The sequence below is a fragment of the Cupressus sempervirens genome, chromosome 5 (assembly GCF_028749045.1).
Source record: "Cupressus sempervirens isolate cs-2001-9-10 chromosome 5, ASM2874904v1, whole genome shotgun sequence".
NCBI classification, from domain to species: Eukaryota; Viridiplantae; Streptophyta; class Pinopsida; order Cupressales; family Cupressaceae; genus Cupressus; species Cupressus sempervirens.
In genome coordinates this window covers 683,084,037-683,105,276 of record NC_143122.1, presented here as the reverse complement: position 1 = coordinate 683,105,276, position 21,240 = coordinate 683,084,037, and the positions used below count along the sequence as shown (strand labels likewise).

Genomic DNA, 21,240 nt, shown 5'->3' with positions numbered 1-21,240 from the left:
TTCTTCGTTAATTTAACAAATGAGACAAAATGCATATGGTTGCCGCCAATGACTCCATATTGACTGTTCAGTTTTCTCATACTTACCGGGCTTTAGAGTTTTTTTCTATACCCATTCCCGCCTTGTTCTTTTTATTGAGCTTTCAAGAATGATATTGATTACTCTACAAACTCTTGTGAGGTTTTCACACATTGCCCCAAATCTTGGGGACCCCCCTCTTTTTAATCGCCTTGGCAAATTTTTGGATTGCCCAAAATTTTTGAGTTTAGAAAATTTCACGCTTTGGCACCTTCAGGACAAATATGGGGAGGCTTAGCTTATTTTCACCCCATTTCAACTTGATTTTCCAGAGCTATCAATTTTATCCCTAGGCCGAATAATTTTCTAAGTTAATTTCAACTTGGCAGGATAAAATTGTGAATTTTGTACTTAGACGTTTTTTTTTGAAAATTTGGTTTTAATTTTGTAAATTTGGATGATTTTCAAAAGGGAAATTTTAATTAGACTTGAGTCTTTGGAAAATCTCAAATTTTTCTCTGGTGAAAATTTTAATTTTGTCGAAATGAGGAAAATTGCAAAAAATTGATTTTTGGTTCTAGATGTAATTTTAATTTTTTTTTTTTAAATTTAGCTTGGCAAAATCAATTTGGTAGAAAATTGCAAAAAATTGACTTTAATTAGATTAATTTGCCTTGAAAACTTTAAGTTTTTAATAAATTTAGTAATTTAATATTGAAAAAATGGCTTTTGGTTAGCCAAAATCCAAATTTAATGACGTATTAATTATTAAACCCTCATTAAATGGAAATATTTAACACCTTCAAGGTTATTTAATTTCGTTTTGTAATTTGGAGCTAATTGGCAAATTTAAAAGTGCAATTTTCTTTTGGCAAAATTAATTTTTTTGAGCTAAGTATTTAATTGAGGGCCTTAACTTGGATTTAATTTTTGTTTTTTGTTTTCTCCTAGACCAGGTCGACCAGCTTTGAGGAGAAGGGAATTGGCTATAAAGGGAGTCTCCTCCCCATTTCATTTTCACAGATCATTTTTCTCCTCTCCATGTTGGGCGAATTTCGTTGAAGGCAGATTTTTCCAGACTTAGGCGACTTTGTGGAAGGCATTTTTTTGCATGCTTGGGCGATTTTTGCTTGCATTTCTCCATTTTCATGCTTGGTGATTTCTCAAGGGGCAGACCTTTTGCAGATTTTGGTGGTTTTCTCCTCCATTTGTGGGCTGCGATTTGTGCCCTAGGTGGCATTTTGGGCAGATTTCAGACTTCATGCTTGGGCGAATTTGAGACAAAGGCAAAATTTTCCATTCTTGGCATTTTATTGAGGCAGATCCGATTCTGATTTTTGGGCAATTCATGGTGAAGGTCTGATTTTTTTTCCTATTTAGGACTGCATGTTTATACCAGATTTTGGCAATTTTGTTGGGAGAAGAGATACATATGAAGGTTTGATTTTTGCATAGAAGGCAAGTGTTGGATAGTTTTAGAAGTGTAAATTTCTATTTTGCAAAGGGATTTGAACTTCTTGAAAGTCATATCCTAGGTTCCGAAAAGTCGCTGTAAGATTATTGGTTAAGGTGAATTTTCATCATCTAGAGTTGCAAGGGGTGCTTAAGCTGACATCCATCTTTCGTTCTAGTCTAAGGATTGCTCCACTTGGTTCTTCTTGCCTTTTGGTCCACCACTCTACCATCCTGTAATAGGGCGACGAGCATGGAGGATGATAGTGCAAGTAAGAATCCCAAGCGGGCGAACACTAAGAAAGACAAAGAGGATATGACGCCCAAAAATTTCTTCTTCTCGAAAATGAAGAGAATAAACGACACCAATATTGATACAGTGGACATGATACGGATGAGGGATAGACTGAAGGAAGGACAATCCCCCTTGGCAAAAAGGATTTACAAGAGTGGAATTGTACACGCAGCGGCTTTTCCTTCCACATTGCCCTGTCCAGAATTGATTATGGAATGTACATCTAGATTTGATCTAAACAGTAATTCCATCATTTTTGATGAAGGGAAGAGAGTGTTGGCCAGCATTGGCGAACAAGCAATCGAAGAAACATTCAACATTCCCTAGTACAAGGGCATGACGATTGTGATGATGGATCAAGCAACTAAGTCATTTCAAGATAACCAAGAGGCCTATTACACGCATCTAAAGCAGAATTGGATACGCGAGGGAAGGAAAGGAGTTAACAGATCATCGAGGCTCACAATGGCAGATTTCAAACCAGAATATGGTGATCTCGTTGTTCTACTTAGTCGAATCATGGGCCTAGCTCAAGTGATGAGATTTGAAAACTGGATGTACTTCTTCATTGATGAGATTGAGAGAGGGAAAAGAAGGTTTGATCGGGCCAAGATCATAAGCGAGAACTTAGAATTGCAACTCAGAACTGTGCAAAACCAAAGGCAATTCTACATGGACTCCTATCTGTTCTACCTAATTGCTAGATTGTACAAGAGTCCGGGACTTAAGGCCTTAGGAGAAGTTGGTAGCGGACCGGGACAATATTTGGTACATGAATGCTATCCGCAGCTCCATTTGCACAATAACAAAGATTACAAGATATTTTGCGACGCCTTCGCCATGAAGACCGTAAGGGTATTACAAGGGACACTTGCTAAGAGACTTTCATCGGAAGCAGAAGCAAGAATTAAGAAGTTGGGAGTTGGTTCATCCAATTTCCGCAGTTTATATATATTAGAGTGGTAGGAAGTACAATTTGTCCCAAGAGGCTTCCAAGGTACCCACCCGACAAGGTAGTTTTGTTAGAATTGGCTAGGCAACTTGAGCACTATGATAGAATAATGAGAAATGAAGAGAAAATAGGCATTTCATTCTCAATCATAATTGGCAATGATAGTTGCCCAAATCGAGCCTCCTTTGAAGCCGCAGAAAAGGAATTGGAATGGTATCATCTAGGATGGTATAGAGCAAGGCAAGGGTTTGACCCTAATGGTCTTATCAAGGCATCTCATGGAAACGAATTTGTATTAAAATAACCTTCATGTTTCCTTTTAATGCTCACTATTGTATCTTATTATATCTCTGTAAATATTAGAATGTTTCTAATATTTAGTATAGTCTAGAATAGAATGTTTCTATTCTATTCGACTCTCCTCTTTGTATATATAGATCAGTTTGATCTTTGATTAATTCATTCAAATTTTTCGGCCATTTACATTTGTAACATGGTATCAGAGCTATTGCTTCAAATGGTTTTGAATAGTTTATAATTTCTTTCAAAATTATCTGCTCTAAATTTCGAAATTATTTCTGCCATTTTCTCTACAACCCGTCTAGGGTTTCTATTCTGAGAAATCTGAAATTCATTCTGCAAATCCCGAGTTCACGTTTTTTAAATCGCAGGTTTCTTTGGCTCACGTCTGATCTTCTACAAATCGCGGGTTTCTACCGTCGTTTTTCTGCAACTTGCCGTTTTTTTGCAACTCGGCATTTTGTGTGAGTGAAAACGTGTTCAATCCGCCCTTATCTGCCTGGATCCGTCTATCTCAAATCCGCTTGTTCCAAAATCTGCCTATATCTGCCATTTTTCCTGCAAATCTGACCTTCGAAGCTGCCGACTAGGTTTTTTGCTCGAAACCCTAGTTTTTTGACCTCCAAAAATTTTTTGATCACATATTCTTGGTGGGTTTTTTGAAATCTCAAATGGGTCTTCATCAGATTTTTGTGGGTGCCTCGTTTTTTGTGCCTCAATTTTCGAGCCAGCGGATCCGAATTCCGACAACACTTTATTTTTGGGTTTTTTGAGCTCTTTTCTGGGTACTCCAATTTTTCTGGGTCTTTCATTTTCTCACCTCGAAGTTTGTGCCATTTGAAATATTCACATATTATAAGCATTTGTATCAACAGCATCAGAAGTCGGACTCAATTAAACAGTACGCCAATGCTACCCAACACTCAGAGCAGAAAGAATCTATCTACCATGCCTTTATGGCTAGCATACCTGCAAATCATGTGAAATCTTCTGCCTGGTACATCGATTCTGGTGCCTCCCGACATTTCACTCATAGGCGTGATTGGTTTGTTGAATTCACTCCCTATTCTGACTCAGTAATCTTTGGAGGCGGTGAAGAATACAATATTGTCGACAAGGGCAATGTTCAGATTCAGACTGGAGGAAGAAAACTCATGTGTCTCAATGTATGTTATGTTCCTGGCATGAAACATTATCTTCTGTCTGTTAGTCAGATTATAAAGCACTCTCCTCAGTTGGATGTCGTTTTCAGTGGAAATAAGTGTTCGATTATTGATCGTGCTTCTCGCACTACCCTTGCTTCCGGTCTTGAGGATCATGGTATTTATAGGCTTGTAGATTCAGGCAATTCCCTTAAGCATGCCTTCATCGCCGAATCATCCGCTCTCAGCAGTCTCTGGCATCAACGATACGGTCATCTAAACATTCAATATCTAGCACAACTTGCTCGAGATAATTTAGTCCATGGCCTACCTAATATTCAGACCCAGAACCATTGCGTTTGCGGAGCTTGCCAAGTAGGGAAGCAACATAGGACACCATTTAAGAATGGTGAAACATGGCGGGCATACAGAGTACTCCAGCTAGTCCATGCTGATGTATGTGGTCCTATGAATACTCCTTCTATTACTGAGAACAGGTATTTTTTACTCTTTGTGGATGATTTCAGTCGCAAAATGTGGGTATATTTTCTTAAGCAAAAATCAGATGCCTTTCTTGTATTTCAGCAGTTTAAAGCTCTAGTAGAAAAAGAGTCTAGTTCCTCCATCCGTACTCTTAGGACTGATAATGGGGGGGAATTCTGTTCTTCTGCTTTCTCTGCCTTCTGTACTACTCATGGCATTAGACGTCAGTTCACCACACCTCACACCCCTCAGCAAAATGGTGTTGTAGAGCGTCGAAACCGTACCATCACAGAAATGGCTAGGGCTATGCTAGAACATAGAAATGTTCCCAGAAAATATTGGGCAGAAGCAGTATCCACAGCTGTCTACCTTCTTAACCGGTCACCCACCCTTGCAGTTAATCATAAGACTCCTGAGGAAGCCTGGTCTGGTCGCAAACCTAGGATCAACCATTTGAAAGTTTTTGGCTCTCTGGCATATGTATGGATTCCTGATGCCAAACGCACTAAGTTGGATTCCAAAAGCCAGAAACTTATGTTTACAGGATACAGTCACACACATAAGGCCTACAGACTGATTGATGTAAATACTGATCGTTTAATCTTCAGTCGTGATGTTGTGTTTGATGAGGAATTTGGACCATTTCCGCTCTCTGACTCCCCACCACATTCCGAGATTCAGTCTTCAACAATCTCTGACTTAGGTTCTTCTATTTTATATGAGTCATCTGATGCTACTGATACACCACCTCAGTCACTTCCAGATAATACAACTCCTGCTCCTGCTTCTCCTCCAGCTATTCCGACAACATCTGATATTAGCTCCTTGACTCTTTAGCCAAAATGGTGGGCTCAAACGCTTAGTGATCTTCGTCCTGATGAACTCATTGAGGGTAGAACCTCCAGAAATAAGAGTCTTCAGCACAACACAGTTAATATAGCTCTTATGGCCAACATCCACAATATCCCTGAGCCCCAGATATATGCAGAGGCCAAAGGAATTCCAGAATGGGAACAAGCAATGGATTCTGAGCTTCAGAGTCTTCAAAAGAACCACACTTGGGTTCTTTCAGATCTTCCTCCTGGGAAGAAACCCATTAGCTGTAAATGGGTCTATAAGGTCAAGTACCATGCAGATGGTACCTTGGACAAATACAAAGCTAGACTTGTTGCTCGAGGATTCACCCAGCGCAAAGGCATTGATTATGAGGAGACATTTGCACCGACAGCCAAAATGAGCACTATTCGCATTCTTCTTGCAATTGCAGCTCAGTATGGTTGGAAAGTTCATCAGATGGATGTGAAGAGCGCCTTTCTCAATGGTGAATTACAGGAAGAAGTCTACATGACGCAGCCCCCAGGTTTTAAGGTTGCTGGTTCAAAACACAAAGTATGTAGACTCCAGAAGGCCCTCTATGGTCTTAAACAGGCCCCTAGGGCTTGGTACATAAAGATTGATCATTACTTGGTTACTCAAGGATTTCAGCGTAGTCTGTCAGACAGTAATCTGTATATTAAACACTCTGGTAATGATATTCTTTTTCTTGTTGTCTATGTGGATGATTTGATCATTACTGGAAATTCAGAACATTTGACTTCAGAAATCAAACAGGATCTATGCAGAACTTTTGATATGACAGATCTCGGATTGCTTCATTATTGTTTAGGTATTGAGGTTTGGCAGACTGACAACAGCATTTTTTTGTCTCAGTCCAAGTATGCCAGAAGTTTGCTTGATAGGTTTCGAATGCAGGATTGCAAATCTGCCTCCACTCCTATGGAGACTGGTCTGAAATTGTCCGCACAATCTGTTTCTCCTCCTGTAGATGAAACACTCTTCAGGCAGCTAGTAGGTAGTCTCATCTACCTTACTACTACTAGACCTGATCTCAGTTTTGCAGTCAGCTACATCTCACGGTTCATGACAAACCCCAAGACTGATCATTGGATTGCAGCGAAACGTGTGTTACGCTATGTACATGGTACTTCAGATTATGGTCTTCTTTACACAAGGAGTACTACTCCTCAGCTCAGTGGATTCACTGATTCCGATTGGGCCGACTCAGTTGATGATAGGAAATCTACTTCTGGCTATGTGTTTAGTATCGGATTTGCAGCAGTTACTTGGACCAGTAAGAAGCAACAGGCACATGCACTCTCCTCTACAGAAGTAGAATATAGAGGAGCTGTCAAGGCAGCTTGTGAAGCAGTTTGGCTCTGGCAGATGCTTGCAGATATGCATATTCCTCAAGTAGGTCCGACTTCTTTGTTTTCAGACAATCAGGGCGTACTCAAACTTGCCAAGAACCCAGTGTTTCATGAACGAACCAAGCACATCGAGCTTCATTGCCATTACATCCGACAATTAGTAGAAGATGGATCTATTCAGTTACGCTATGTTCCTACCTCAGAGCAATCAACAGATATTTTCACTAAACCCCTTGGTCCTGACAAGTTTGTTAAATTCAGGGGATCTATTGGTGTAGTAAATAGATTGAGCATTAAGGGGGGGGTATTAAAATAACCTTCATGTTTCCTTTTAATGCTCACTATTGTATCTTATTATATCTCTGTAAATATTAGAATGTTTCTAATATTTAGTATAGTCTAGAATAGAATGTTTCTATTCTATTCGACTCTCCTCTTTGTATATATAGATCAGTTTGATCTCTGATTAATTCATTCAAATTTTTCGCCATTTACATTTGTAACAATTTGGGCATGTTCCCACCATAGAAGACTTTTGGGCCAACGCCAAAGATGACTTTCATGTGAGAAAGCTAGCGTTCTCAAGGTTGACGGTGAACATGATGAGGGCTATTAGATGGAGAGGCTTCGATATTCCGGATCAACTGGAGGATGATGGAAATATGTTGAGAGAAGACTATGATACAGTAGAAGGAACAGAATTGAATCCAGTGGATTAAGATGACCATCAAGATCCTTCCTTGGAAGCGATCACAAGGGTAGTGGATTTACATATCGAGTCGTGGTATAATGAAGGACTAAGGAAGCTACAAAGACAAAGGATTCCCCTTACCTATGAGATGATGAAACCAAAAGAGAGACGAGCAGAATCAGTCCGACAAAGGAATGAAGGAAATAGTCGGCAACAGGAAATAATTAGAAATAGCAAGAAGAAAGTTTTGGAGGTAGAGAAGGGCAAAGAACATCCAGAGCCTCCAGCCAAGAGACAGCATGCAGCGCCATGAAGAGAGAGTATAGTTGAGGCTAGAAGCCAAGAGGTCAATTCAAATGATAAAGGGGCCGCGGTGGAGTTGAGCTCTGATTCGGAATCAAGTGGCTATAGTGAAAGCACCGAATACTCCCCTCTCTCGAAGAACCAGCAAGGAAATGATATGGAAGAAACTAGTAGAGAAGAAGATGGACCAATCGACATCGAGGCAATAAGTCAGGAACCCGAAGCCGTTGGTGATGCTTTGTTAGTCGAACCAAATCTAGATTTGGGGAGATGCACTGCACCACTATGGTTAAGACAAATGCTTATGCCAAGAGGTGTGGTGGTAACGGCCCATACAGCTGAAGACATCCAAGGGTTAATGGAAAAGGGTGATAGCGGGAACCAAAAACAAATGGCAAAAACAGTGGCAAGGGTAATCAAGAGCGATAATGATGATCACCGAAAGGTTCAGATTGCTATTCCAATAGTCAACAAGGCAGTGAATGAGATTGTGGCCCAAGAATACGAGATAGTAGAACATAACTTGGGAAGGAATACAGATGATATGGAGTGTGAGGAGATCCAGGAAGGTATAACATCAATCAGAGAAAGGTTAAGGAGGCAAACGAAAGGATAGTAAAGTTGGAGGCTGAGAACAAATATTGGAGAGATAGCCAGCCCATCCAACAGCTGCACCAGGTAGCCCTTCCTCAAGACAGTTGGAGCAATTCAGGAGAGATATCAGCTCAGCTACATGAAGTCAGGGATTGGATCCATGATACAATCCAAGATGGGCGAAATTTCTTGCCTTCATCTCGACATTCCAGTCATTAATGGCCATTAGAGACAAATTCAGGTTATTCGAAGAAGAGTGGAAAGGTTTCCTTCCCATCAAAGATTTGACTATTCCTAGGCTACAAGCGTTCATTGGGCTACCAGAGGCATATTTGCAAAGGGCCAGATTGGTTGATGAGAGAGGATTGAGTATAGTTGAATCTTGGTTTGTTGCATTGACTACCAGATTTAGAACACTTGAAGAGATACATAATGAGATTGCACGACACAGTCCAAGCGTCGACACTTCTATTTCAACCATGATGAGCGACGTTGGGGTGGCACTTGATTTTGAGGATATTAGAGAAGAAGATATCAATGAGACAGATTTTGGATCAAGAGTAGATGAGTTAGGAAAGGTTGCTATTAAGAAAAAACATTTGGGCACCCTTTCCTCTCTTAGCGCTTTTATTGGATTTGCAAAGGAATATGAGAAGGATCACGAAAAGATACTACAAGTAGCGAACAACGTGGCGAAGTCAGCGGAACTCAAGGCGAAGCACACACCTTGTCCTCCTATGGAAGAAGTTAACGAAAGGCTAGCTAAGTTCATTGTCTTAGCTAAGAAGATGAAGGAAAAGGGAAGATTTATATTAGAAGATCATTTGATGTAAGCCAAAGTGGCAATTTCCCTTTCTTCTAGAATAGGACAAGTGTCTATTTCTGATTGGCCACCATTTTGGTGCCTTCTCATTAGTTGCCACTTTTGACACTTTTTTCATTGGTCCATTGATGAGGTGGCAGCTTCTCATTGGCCGATGGGGTGGCAACCTGTTGATGTGAGTTTTGTGTCACTACATAACATATTAGTAATTGGATGCTTGATACAGAATATCAAATACACAATTCCTCTCTTGAAAAGTTATCTCTCATGGGACATGAGTATAACTCCAATGTTCCTTACACCGTTGGATACTCGCTCAGTTTTATCAATGTGATTTGCTGGTAATCACGTAGGCGGCCTTACGTTTTCTTGTTTGAGAAAAATTTGGATCTTGGTGAGAAAATGGAGATGGTGGTTCGGTGTGAATGCTAGATGATGTTGATGGCGCGATGATGGCAATGTAGGGTGAATGGCGATGGAAGGTGAGAATGCCGATATTTTGGTTTACTTCTCTAACCTCTTCTAAGCATGAAATTTGGCTGCTCAACTACTCCTACTCCTAAGAATGGAAGGTTAGCAGATGGACGGGGATCGAATCTAATGAAGGCTAACCAGCGGCCCTACCTCCATAGATGCAACGCTTCAAAGGAAAGTAAACTAGATCACCACACAAAGCCTCCCAACCAGCCGCTAGGATGCTAGTGGCCTAGTGTTGACCCCTATCAAACATCTACCAAAGCTACCATGCAACAATCCATTTTATTTTACTCTTACTCTTAACAACTTGAAATGAAATTGCTTCATCTTGAAAAGAGAATTTAACTATGTGGAAGTAGAAAACATGCAATAACACCCAATGTTCTTAGTCAACATGAAATGAAAAAGAGAGCACTTTGGTATTATTTTCGCAACAATTTCTCCAACCCCTCCCCTTTACAAATGAGAGCCAATGGCCTTATATAGAGGTCCAAAATACAATGGACGGTAGAGATCAAAACAAGATCGACGATCCAGATTGGATCCAAAAACCCTAATTAGGGTTGCCACCCCATCGGCCAATGAGAAGATGCCACCTCATCAATGGACCAATGAAAAAAGTGCAAAAGTGGCAACCAATGAGAAGGCACCAAAATGGTGGCCAATCAGAAACAAACACTTGTCCTATTCTAGAAGAAAGAGAAAGTTGCCACTTGGGCTAACATAAGATGATCTTCTAATATAATTCTTCCTTTTTCTTTTGTTCTTTTAGCTAAGGCAATGAACTTAGCTAGCCTTTCGTTAACTTCTTCCATAGGAGGACAAGGTGTGTGCTTCGCTCGGAGTTCTGCTGACTTTGCCACGCTGTTTGCTGCTTGTAGTATCCTTTCGTGATCCTTCTCATATTCCTTTGCAAACCCAATAAAAGCATTGAGTGAGGAAAGGGTGTTCAGATGTTTCCTTTTGACGGCAGCCTTTCCTAACTCATCCAATCTCGATTCAAATCCTGTCTCACTGACATCCTCCTCTCTAATACCCTCAAAATCAAGCGCCACCCCAACGTCGCTCATCATGGTCGAAATGGAAGTGTCGACGCTTGGGCCGTGTTGTGCAATCTCATCATGAATTTCTTCAAGTGTTCTGAATCTGGTAGTCAATGCGACATACCAAGATTCAACTATGCTCAATCCTCTCTCATCAACCAACCGGGCTCTTTCCAAATATGCCTCCAGTAGCCTAATGAACGCCTGCAGCCTAGGAATAACCAAATCCTTGGTGGGAAGAAAATTCTTCCATTCCTCTTCAAATAATTTGAATTTGTTTCTAACAGTCACCAATGACTGGAATGTTGAGATGAAGGAGGGCAAGAAATTTCGCCCATCTTGGATTGTATCATAGATCCAACCCCTTACTTCATGTAACTGAGCTGATACCTCTTCTGAATTGCTCCCGCTGTCTTGAGGAAGGGCTGCCTGATGCAGCTGTTGGATTGGCTGGCAATCTCTCCAATATTTGTTTTCGGCCTCCAACTTTACTATCCTTTCGTTTGCCTTCCTCAATCTTTCTCTGATTGATGCTATGCCTTCCTGAACCTCCTCACATTCCATATCATCTGTATTTCTTCCCAAATTATGTTCTACTATTTCGTACTCCTGGGCTGCAATCTCATCCGCTGCCTTATTGACTGTTGGTATAGCAATCTGAACCCTTCGGTGACCATCACTGTCGCTTCTGATTACCCTTGCCACCGTATTTGCCATCTGTTTTTGGTTCTCGCTATCATCCTTTTCTATTAGTCCTTGGATATCATCAACTGTGTGAGCCATTACCACCTCGCCTCTCGGCATAAGCATTTGCCTTAACCATAGTGGTGCAGTGCATCTCCCCAAATCCGGATTCGGTTCGACCAACAAAGCATCACCAACGGCCTTAGACGCCTGACTTATCTCTTCAATATCAATTGGCCCATCTTCTTCTTTACTAGTTTCTGCCATATTTCCTTGCTGGTTCTCCGAGAGAGGGGAGTACTCCGTACTTTCACTGTAGCCACTTGATTCCGAATCAGAGCTCACCTCCACTGCGGCCCCTTTATCACTCGAATTGACCTCTTGGCTTCTAGCCTTAGTTATACTCTCCCTTGCCGGCACTGCCCGCTGTCTCTTGGCTGGAGGTTCCGAACGTTCTTGGCTTTTCTCTACCTCCAAAGCCCTCTTCTTGCTATTTCTAACTGTCTCCGATTGCCGGCCACTTCCTTCACCCTTCTGTCCGATTGATTCTACTAGACCTTCCTTCGGTTTCATCATCTCATAAGTAAGGAGAACCTTTTGTCTTTGTAGCTTTCTCAACTTGGCATTATACCACGACTCGGTATGCAAATCTACTGTCCTTGTGACTGCCTCCAAGGAAGGATCCTGATGATCGTCCCAATCCACTGGATTCAACTCTGTTCCAACTACTGTCTCATAGTCTTCTCTCAACACACTACGATCATCCTCCAATTGATCGGGAATATCAAGGCCTCTCCATCTGATATCTCTCATCATGTTCACCGACAATCTCGAGAAAGCTAGCTTTCTCACATGAAAATCATCCTTTGCATTGGCCCAAAAGTCCTCTATAGTGGGAACATGCTTAAATTCGCTTCCATGAGATGCCTTGATAAGACCAACAGGGTCGAATCCTTGCCTTGCTCTGTACCATCCTAGATGATACCACTCCAATTCCTTTTCCGCAGCCTCAAAGGCGGCCCGATTTGGGCAACTATCATTGCCAATTATAATTGAGAAGGAAACGCCTGTTTTCCCCTCATTCCTCATTACTCTATCATAGTGCTCAAGCTGCCTAGCCAATTCCATCAAAACTACCTTGTCGGGCGGGTATCTTGGAAGCCTCTTGGGACAAACTGTACTTCCTGCCACTCTAATGTATGTGAATTGCGGGAATTGGATGAACCAACTCCCAAACTTCTTAATCCTTGCTTCTGCTTCCGATGAAAGTCTCTTAGCAGGCGCCCCTTGTAATACCCTTACTGTCTTCATGGCGAATGCATCACAAAACATCTTGTAATCCTTGTTATTGTGCAAATGAAGCTGCGGATAGCATTCATGCACCAAATATTGCCCCGGCCCATTACCAATCTCTCCTAAGGCCCTAAGTCCCGGACTCTCATACAATCTAGCAATTAAGTAAAACAGATAGGATCCCATGTAGAATTGCTTTTGGTTTTGAACTGTTCTAAGTTGCAACTCTAAATTTTCACTTATGATCCTAGCCCAATCAAATTTTCCTTTTCCCTTTTCAATTTCATCAATGAAGAAGTACATCCAGTTTTCGAATTGCATAGCTTGAGCTAGGCCCACGATCCGGCTGAGAAGAACAATGAGATCGCCATATTCCGGCTTGAAATCTGCCACTGTAAGCCTCGTTGATTTGTTAACTCCTTTCCTTCCTTCGTGTATCCAATTCCGCTTTAGATGTGAGAAGTAGGCCTCTTGGTTACCTTGAAATGATTTGGCTGCCTGATCCACCATTACAATTGTCATGCCCTTGCTCTGAGGAATATTAAATGTCTCTTCAATTGCTTGTTCGCCAATGTTGGCCAACACTCTCTTCCCTTCGCCAAAAATGATGGATTTACTGTCTAGATCAAATCTGGATGCACACTCCATAATCAATTCCGGACAAGGCAAAGTAGGAGGAAAAGCTGCTGCATGTACAATTCCGCTCTTGTATATCCTCTTTGCCAAGGGGGATTGTCCTTCCTTTAGTTTGTCCCTCATCCGTATCATGTCCACTGTAGCGATATTAGTATCGGTTATTTTCTTCATTTTCGAGAAGAAGGAAGTTTTGGGCGTCATATCCTCTTTGTCTTTCTTAGCGTTTGCCCGCTTGGGATTCTTACTTGCACTATCATCCTCCATGCTCGTCGCCCTATTACGGGATGGTAGAGTGGTGGACCAAAAGGCAAGAAGAACCAAGTAGTGCAATTCTTAGAAAAGAGCGAAAGAATGGATGTCAGCTTAAGCACTCCTTGCAACTCTAGATGATGACTTTCACCTTAACTAATAATCTTACAGCAACTTTTCGGAACCCGGGATATGACATCAAAGAATTACAAATCCCTTTGCAAATTAGAAAACAAAGCCTCTAAGCTTATCCAACACTTGCCTTCTATGCAAAAATCAAACTTTCATATGTATCTCTTCTCCCAACAAAATTGCCCAAATCTGATATAAAAAATTGCAGCCCCTCTAGAAAATCAGAATTTTGTCTTCCACAAATTTCGGCCCCCACAAAATTCGGCTCCCACAAAATTCGGTTAAGCATGAAAAAAAAATCTGCCCTTCCACAAAATTCGCCCAAGCAAAGAAGGAGCAAAATCTGTAAAATCTGCCACCTAGGGCACAAATCGCAGCCCACAAAGTGGAGCAAAAATTCCCAAAAACCGCAAAAAATTTGGCCCTTAGACAAATCGCCCAACAATGGCAATGGAGAAATTGCCCAAAAATCGCCAAAAAACTGCCTTCCACCAATTTCGCCCAAGTCTGGAAATCTGCCCTTGCTTCAAATTCGCCCAAGCATGAGGAGCAAATGAATTGATGAAAATGAAATGGGAGGGGACTCCCTTTATAGCAGCTTTCACCTTCCTCCTAGGCTGGCCGACTTGGTCCTATAGAGGAAAAAAAAACCAAAATTAAAGCTAAGTTAGTGGTCCACTTTAAATACTTTGCCAAAATTTTAATTTTCTAAAATGAAAATTGCACTTTTAATTTACTAATTAACCACAAATTGCAAAACGAAATTGAATGGTGCCTTGGGGATGCTAAAAATTTCTATTTAATGAGGGTTTGCTAATTAATACATCCTTGAAGTTGAATTTTGGCTAACCAAAAGCCATTTCTTAATATTAATTTACCAATTTCATTAAATACCAAAAGCTTTCAAGGCAAATTTAATCTATTAAAGCCAATTTTTGCAATTTTCCTCTAAATCGATTTTGCTAAATAATTAAAATTTTATGACAAAAAATAAAATTGCCTCTAGAGTAAAAATCGATTTTGCAATTTAACTTCATCTTACAAAATTAAATTCTATTTCACCAAAAAAAAAAAAGATTTTCCAAGAACCTAAGTCTAACGAAAAATTTCCTTATTTGAAAATCATTCAAATTTACAATTAAATCCAAATTTTCAAAAGAAATCGTCTAAGTACAAAATTCACAATCTTATCCTGCCAAGTTGAAATCAATTTTGAACTTATTCGGCCTAAGGATAGAACTGATAGCTCTGGAAAATCAAGTTGAAACCGGGTGAAAAATACATCTAACCTTCTCCACTGGCCCTAAAGGCGATTAAAAAGGGGGTCCCCAAGATTTTGGGGCGATGTGTGAAAACCTCACAACACAACCCTAATTAGGGTTTTGAGGATCCAATCTGGATCGTTGATCTTCTTTTGATCTCTACCGTCCGTTGTATTTCTGGCCCCTATAAAAGGCCATTTGCTCTCATTTGTAAAGTGTTGGAGAAATTGTTGCGAAGATAATACCAAAATTGCTCCCTTTTTCATTGTTGCGATTGGATTAAGAACATTGGGTGTTATTGCATGTTTTCTACTTCCACATAGTTAGATTTCTTTCAAGTTGTTGAAGCAAATTGCATTTGAAGTTGTTTAAATGAAGTTAAAGTAGATGGATAGTTGTATGGTAGCATTGGTAAATGTTTGATAGGGATCAATACTAGGCCACTAGCATCCTAGCAGCTGGTTGGGAAGCTTTGTGTGGTAAGCTAGTTTATTATTCCTTCGAATCATTGCACCTGTGGAAGTGAGGCCGTTGGTCAGCTCTCATTAGGTTCGATCCCCGTCCATTTGCTAACCTTCCATTCATAGGAGTAGGAGTAGAATAGTGAGTCGCTGGTTAGTTGAAGTTTAGAGAGAAGGAAGTTAGGGAAGTTAGTCAAATATCAGAACACATCCACTCACGTTCCACCACCATCACTTTACCATCAACATCACCATTGGCAGACACATCCTCCATCATCGCCACCATCAACATTATCTGCCTCCGCACATTTCACAAACCGAGCCACCATTACCTTCATCCCATCAAAGTCCAAGTCATCCTCAACAATTTACGTAAGGCCGCCTACGTGATTATCAGCGAATCACATCGATAAAACTGAGTGAGTATCCAACGGTGTAAGGAACATTGGAGCTATTGCTTATGTCTTCATGAGTAATAACTTTTCAAGAGAGGAATTATATGTTTGATACTCCGTATCAAATGTTCAATTGCTAATATGTTATGTAAGTGATACAAAACTCGCATCAACACAAACTTGCTCCTGTGTTAATTACTTATGCAGATACATTCAAAACTATGATTGATGTCTTTAAATATTTATGCTACTAATGCTGACTCAAACTTCTCCTTCTACGTACTCAAAGAATGGTTGTTGTGCTTAGTCTGAACCCTATCTTTCATTTGGGCTCCATCTTACTTAGTGCAGATCTCTGTTCAGTACTTCACTTCCATCATTGTCTTTTATTGACTTATCAGGCTCTTTGTGTACATAGTTCTGTACAGTCAATATGCTTACTTAACTCGTCTGATTCTGTCTTTTATCATGCTCATCAATATCCTTTTATCAAAGACAATTCTTTATCAATTTCTTATCTTGACACTAAATAGAGATTGGGCTCCTTGACTATGATTTATGGGACCTTTCGGTATATATTTATATTATTTTCTCAATACCAATTAATATCTTCCATCTATTTTAATATTGTCACCGAAGACTTTCTAATATGAACTGTGTGTATTATTTGATATATGACTCATATTCTATAAACGTAGTGGTATTCTCTCTTCCTGATAGTCAAGACCATTGTTGCTTCCTATTATGTAACATGGCCATAATTTGATAACACCACACATGCCATATTCTTTTCAATATTCGAGCAATGTTCTACTCTTCTTTATATATGTGAACTGATTTTTACCAATATCATGACTTCATTTGTGTGTTGATAGGATTGCAAGTCTTCATATTAAACTATATGGTTGATGTCTTAACCAATTCTACTATATATGCATTATCCTCCATTATAAATGCTTTTGTTCAGAAGGTTATTATTTTCAACAATCTCGACTACATAGCTTTGATAACAATGACAAATACCTGTGAAACTTTATAATTCCATCAGGTGATAGTGGTGGAGCTAGTGTCTGTACCTTTTGGTACTTAATGATCGTAAGTAACTGTGCATGGTTAGATTTGGGCCTGGAGTGCAAGTGTTTAACTTCGATTAGAGATGTTCATTTAGATTGCACCTTCATAGGGTATTTGGATGAATATTGACAATGTGAAAATCATCCTGCATCCTTAGAGGCTAGCACTCTCCTATTCCTAGTCATCATGGAGAAGCAAGGATTGGCTAGAAACTCACCCTATCATCAACATTGTCTTACATTCTTAGAGTTAGAATTTCTTAACTCTTTTCTTTGCAACTTATTTGATTGGAAGTAGTTGAAGTTAAAGTCAAGTTGATATCCATTGAATAAATAGCGTAAGTCCCTTTGTGATAACCAACATATCACATTATTATAACTAAGTGAAAGTCCACGATAATAAAGAACCTTGGGGTTTTCTCATTTGATCACACGATTCATTTACATTTTTAGCATATGAGCATCCTCATTCAAGAGAGAGTTGGAAATTTGGTATGTTGAAGTGGAACAAAATTCACATCAATAGGAAGCAAAACTTGGTTTAAGGAATTCTAATATCCAAACATTGTCCATCGGAAGTAGCGTAGGATTCTCTAATTTTACCTTTTTATCTTTATTTGAAGTTCAAACTAGTCTAGTTCAAGTTCCAGTTGCTTTGTGCAAGATTATTCATGCTTTGAAGGAAAATAATTGATTAAGTCCAGGAAAATCTACACATGTTCCTTTTTGTGTTACTAGCAATATGATACCAAATTCAACTAAATTATATCAAATACAAAGTTTCTAGTTTGTGGTGTAAACCTTGGGGTTGCCTTATTTGATCACACATTATCATATTGTTAAATATTTGAGGTTTCCTTTTTCAAGAGGATAGAATATTTGGTTTGTTGTTATATGTTGAGAAGTGTTGCAGAACACTTATCAACAGCAGTGAAGTCTATAATGGAAAAAGGTAATTCTCTTATCATTATTGAATGAGAAGGAAAAAGCATGCAATAATATGAGCTTAGCAATAATTTGTACTAGACAAAACATCAGTATGTTGTCTTTGCATTGAGTTTTTTTTCTTTCGAAGATACTCAAAAGTTCAAAACTACTTAATCCCAAAGCCTGTATAACATTTGGTAAGTGCTCATCTCTCACAAGCACCATTTTTGGCTACCATGCCATAAGATGGCGTGTGGCAACATCTATGTTTTATGTGCACTCAATTACATTTTTTATAATCTTGGAAAGCTGTATCAAATTTAATATGCTTTATTTCTTTAAGGGAGCACTGTGTATGCAACTTAGTAGTTCATTTTTCATTCATTTTCTTATGATTGACTGAATCTGTCTGAATTTTATAAAAACTAATAGATCATTTTTCCTTGTATCTATGTCAATTATTGTTCAAATCTAACATATTTGTATACAATGAAGCAATCAACTGGATGGTTTAGTCGGAGTACCTTTGACAGATTGCGCTTGCATGTTCGTGTAAGATTTCTATCCTTACTTCCAAGTGATGCTGCAAGGACACTAGTTCTCTCCGAGTCGAGGATCCTGGAAAGATACAAACGGAGGGCAGGTTTGGAAGAAACAAGACATGAAAGTGATTCAGATGGGCTAGAACATGTTGAGAGAAGTTCAATCTCTGCAGATGTGACAAATCTTGCTCACAAAGAAAATAATGAGCGACATCCTCATCATGGTAAAATTTGACAGCACACTAATGTAATGTTATGCAAAAGATGGTTTGTGCTAGATGCTAGTGTAGAATCTAGATGAACGAATTTTAGGAGGGATTAAATAAATATATATTTATATTAATTATAAAGTATCTAAGATGTGGAAAATATTTGATATATTTAAAGAGGATGATGAAGATGAGAAAGATGAAGGAGATGATGATGAAGGCGAGGAAGAGGAAGAGGAGGAGGAAGAAATGGATGATTACGACTACGCACCACCTGAGGTTAGAAGATTATGGTGCTTTCCTTCTTAGTATGAACAAAACAGTTGTTTGTGATTGTATAGCATTTACCCAATGCATTACACATAGTATATTTATTTGTTTCAACTTTCAACACAGATATTTGGAAGTGCATCTCCAGACAGAGATTCATGTATCCTTGTTCTATCATTGTAATGGAGTTATAGATATCTGTTCGTTCATTCAGTGAAAGTAAGTCTATATTATTAGCACCTCTTTTTTAAAGGAAAATGATGTAACTTTTAGCTAATACTGTTAAAATTTCTTTTTTTTTAGCTTTCGTAAGCCACTATTAAATAGACACGCATTTAGTCAACCCTTAAATTATAAATCTTTATTCTTTGAGCAGCTTTGTGAGATGTCATATATTCCTGTAAAACAATATTAATTTTTTTTTTAATGTTTAGTAAATTGAAAAAAGAGCGGTGTTACAAAATACTGCTGATAAGACGGTACCAAGAAAGTGAGAACAAAGTAAACTACAGGAAAACTTCTTGTAACAAGACTGATGCAGTTATCCTTGTAAATAAAGTCCACCTGATATAATCACTAAGAATCTGTCTGATTTAATCAATAACAGTTTTGGCAGTAAATTATCATTGAAGGGGTTGAGAGCATTGTAGTTGAAGCAGATATTGTTTGAATTGTAGTAATTATCGTTTGGCACCAAGGCCTAACAAGAAATAACCAAAAAGTAATAATTGTTTGAAACAGATATTGTACGAAATATGCTCGAGGAGGGTAACAGAGACTTCCAGCTTGATTGGATGGTTATTTGGTCACTTTAATAAATCTGGACTTATAACCTGCTGATGCTCTAACATGAACTATTTTTTTGCGGATATTTTATTGAAATTCCTTGACTCAAACCAGACATGGATTTCCAGGATAACATTCCCAGAAATTACCTGCAATTGTTGTTGGGAAAATTTCCTTTCAGTGAAATTGGTGAACATGATCCTACACAAAGCAAGCCAGGAGGCACTGATCTCAGTGATGGAGAATATGCCATACAAGAGCAGGATAGTGATGATGATGATTACTGATTGGAGCTTACTTATGCAATATCTACTTGATATTGCTTCCAATGATCATTTGTTTTGCAATTGTAGATTTTGTTTTATAGGTGTAAATTACAATCACAGAGTTGGAGAGTGCAGAACACGTGTAACATATTCATGTGCCGTGAAGGTCTGTAATATCTTAAATCAAAATCTCTTGTATTTACAATTTGGAATTGTTAAAAAGTTTCAGATATTTTACTTCTTTTTATTGCATATTGTGCATGTTTATCAGAAATACTTATCGTTATGTTCTGCCTGTGCAGATCAGCAGCCAATTATTTTGTAATTCTTGTTATGTTGAGTGGAGTTCAGATGCTTGTGCATTGACCAGGCTCACAGTTTGTCACGAAAGTCTACAATAAATTATTTTCTGATTTTGTTTCTTACTCTTGAATCATTGTTCAGTTCCCTAGTAGTTGAATTAATACCAGAATAGAGACTCTGCTATCCTTTCTTTTTATTTTCAACAATATGACTGGTGAGCCTAATGATAGTCTCTTGGCCTTTTTTTTGGCTTGAGGTGGGTGAGAGGATTCACTGTCATGCATAATGGTTGTTACACATTGTCCTACATGTTTTTATTGAAGGAAATAGTTTTTTCGCTTCCCTGAAGAGCCCTCTTTTTGGTCCTTTTACAACAGATATAACTTACAACAGATATAACAGTATCCTTATGTAAATTTCCTTGTGCCATTTCAAATATAAGAGTCACTCTATTGGTTAGCTTATATGTTCTCTTGATGTTATCAAGTGATCTGGTAGTTATTTTACAGTGACTTCCAGTTGACAAACTTGAATGATCATGTTCTAAAATCTCTGCATTATGCATTTTCAATTGGACGTGTTTTACATAGGATTGTTGGAGATAATATTTCTGGTCTTGTTATTTAATGGTGTTGTAGTTAGAAATATAAAATCATTGAAATGCTTTAATTATTAATTGTGCTTTTTGTTGGTTTATCTCCATCCAGTATTTTCAATTAACATGCATGAGAAGAAAAAGTGTTCTTAGACACGGTTCTTGAATCTCATCTGTTTTTGATTCTGATCCCACTGAGATTTAATGAAAAACCAGAATCGGAAGCAACATTGATAATAATCGTCTTCTTTGTAATGGCCAATTTTGGTTCTCATTCAACGAAAACTAGTCTAAGACATAGTTTTGGAAATAGAGTTAAGACTACTCTTCTCATTCTTGACCATTTTCAAGTGCTCAGCAAGTGTAAAACCAACTTG

At 38.9% G+C, this 21,240-nt stretch overlaps 1 protein-coding gene across 2 annotated transcripts in view; it reads left to right on the top strand.

The window, feature by feature from the left end:
• The window catches only part of LOC149557781 (uncharacterized), a 115,233-nt gene extending 94,501 nt beyond the window's left edge, over positions 1-20,732 (top strand). Inside the window, exons 11-15 of one of the 2 annotated variants that reach the window (XM_089832279.1) lie at positions 18,388-18,658; positions 18,822-18,922; positions 19,040-19,073; positions 19,814-20,131; positions 20,268-20,732. In XM_089832279.1, the coding sequence (XP_089688405.1) occupies positions 18,388-18,658; positions 18,822-18,922; positions 19,040-19,073; positions 19,814-19,986 (579 nt within the window). In that variant the 3' untranslated portion in view covers positions 19,987-20,131; positions 20,268-20,732. Of the gene's footprint in view, positions 1-18,387; positions 18,659-18,821; positions 18,923-19,039; positions 19,133-19,654; positions 20,132-20,267 lie in introns of both variants that reach the window. The other variant, XM_089832280.1, reaches the window with a different exon arrangement.
• Positions 20,733-21,240: the final 508 nt, after the last annotated feature.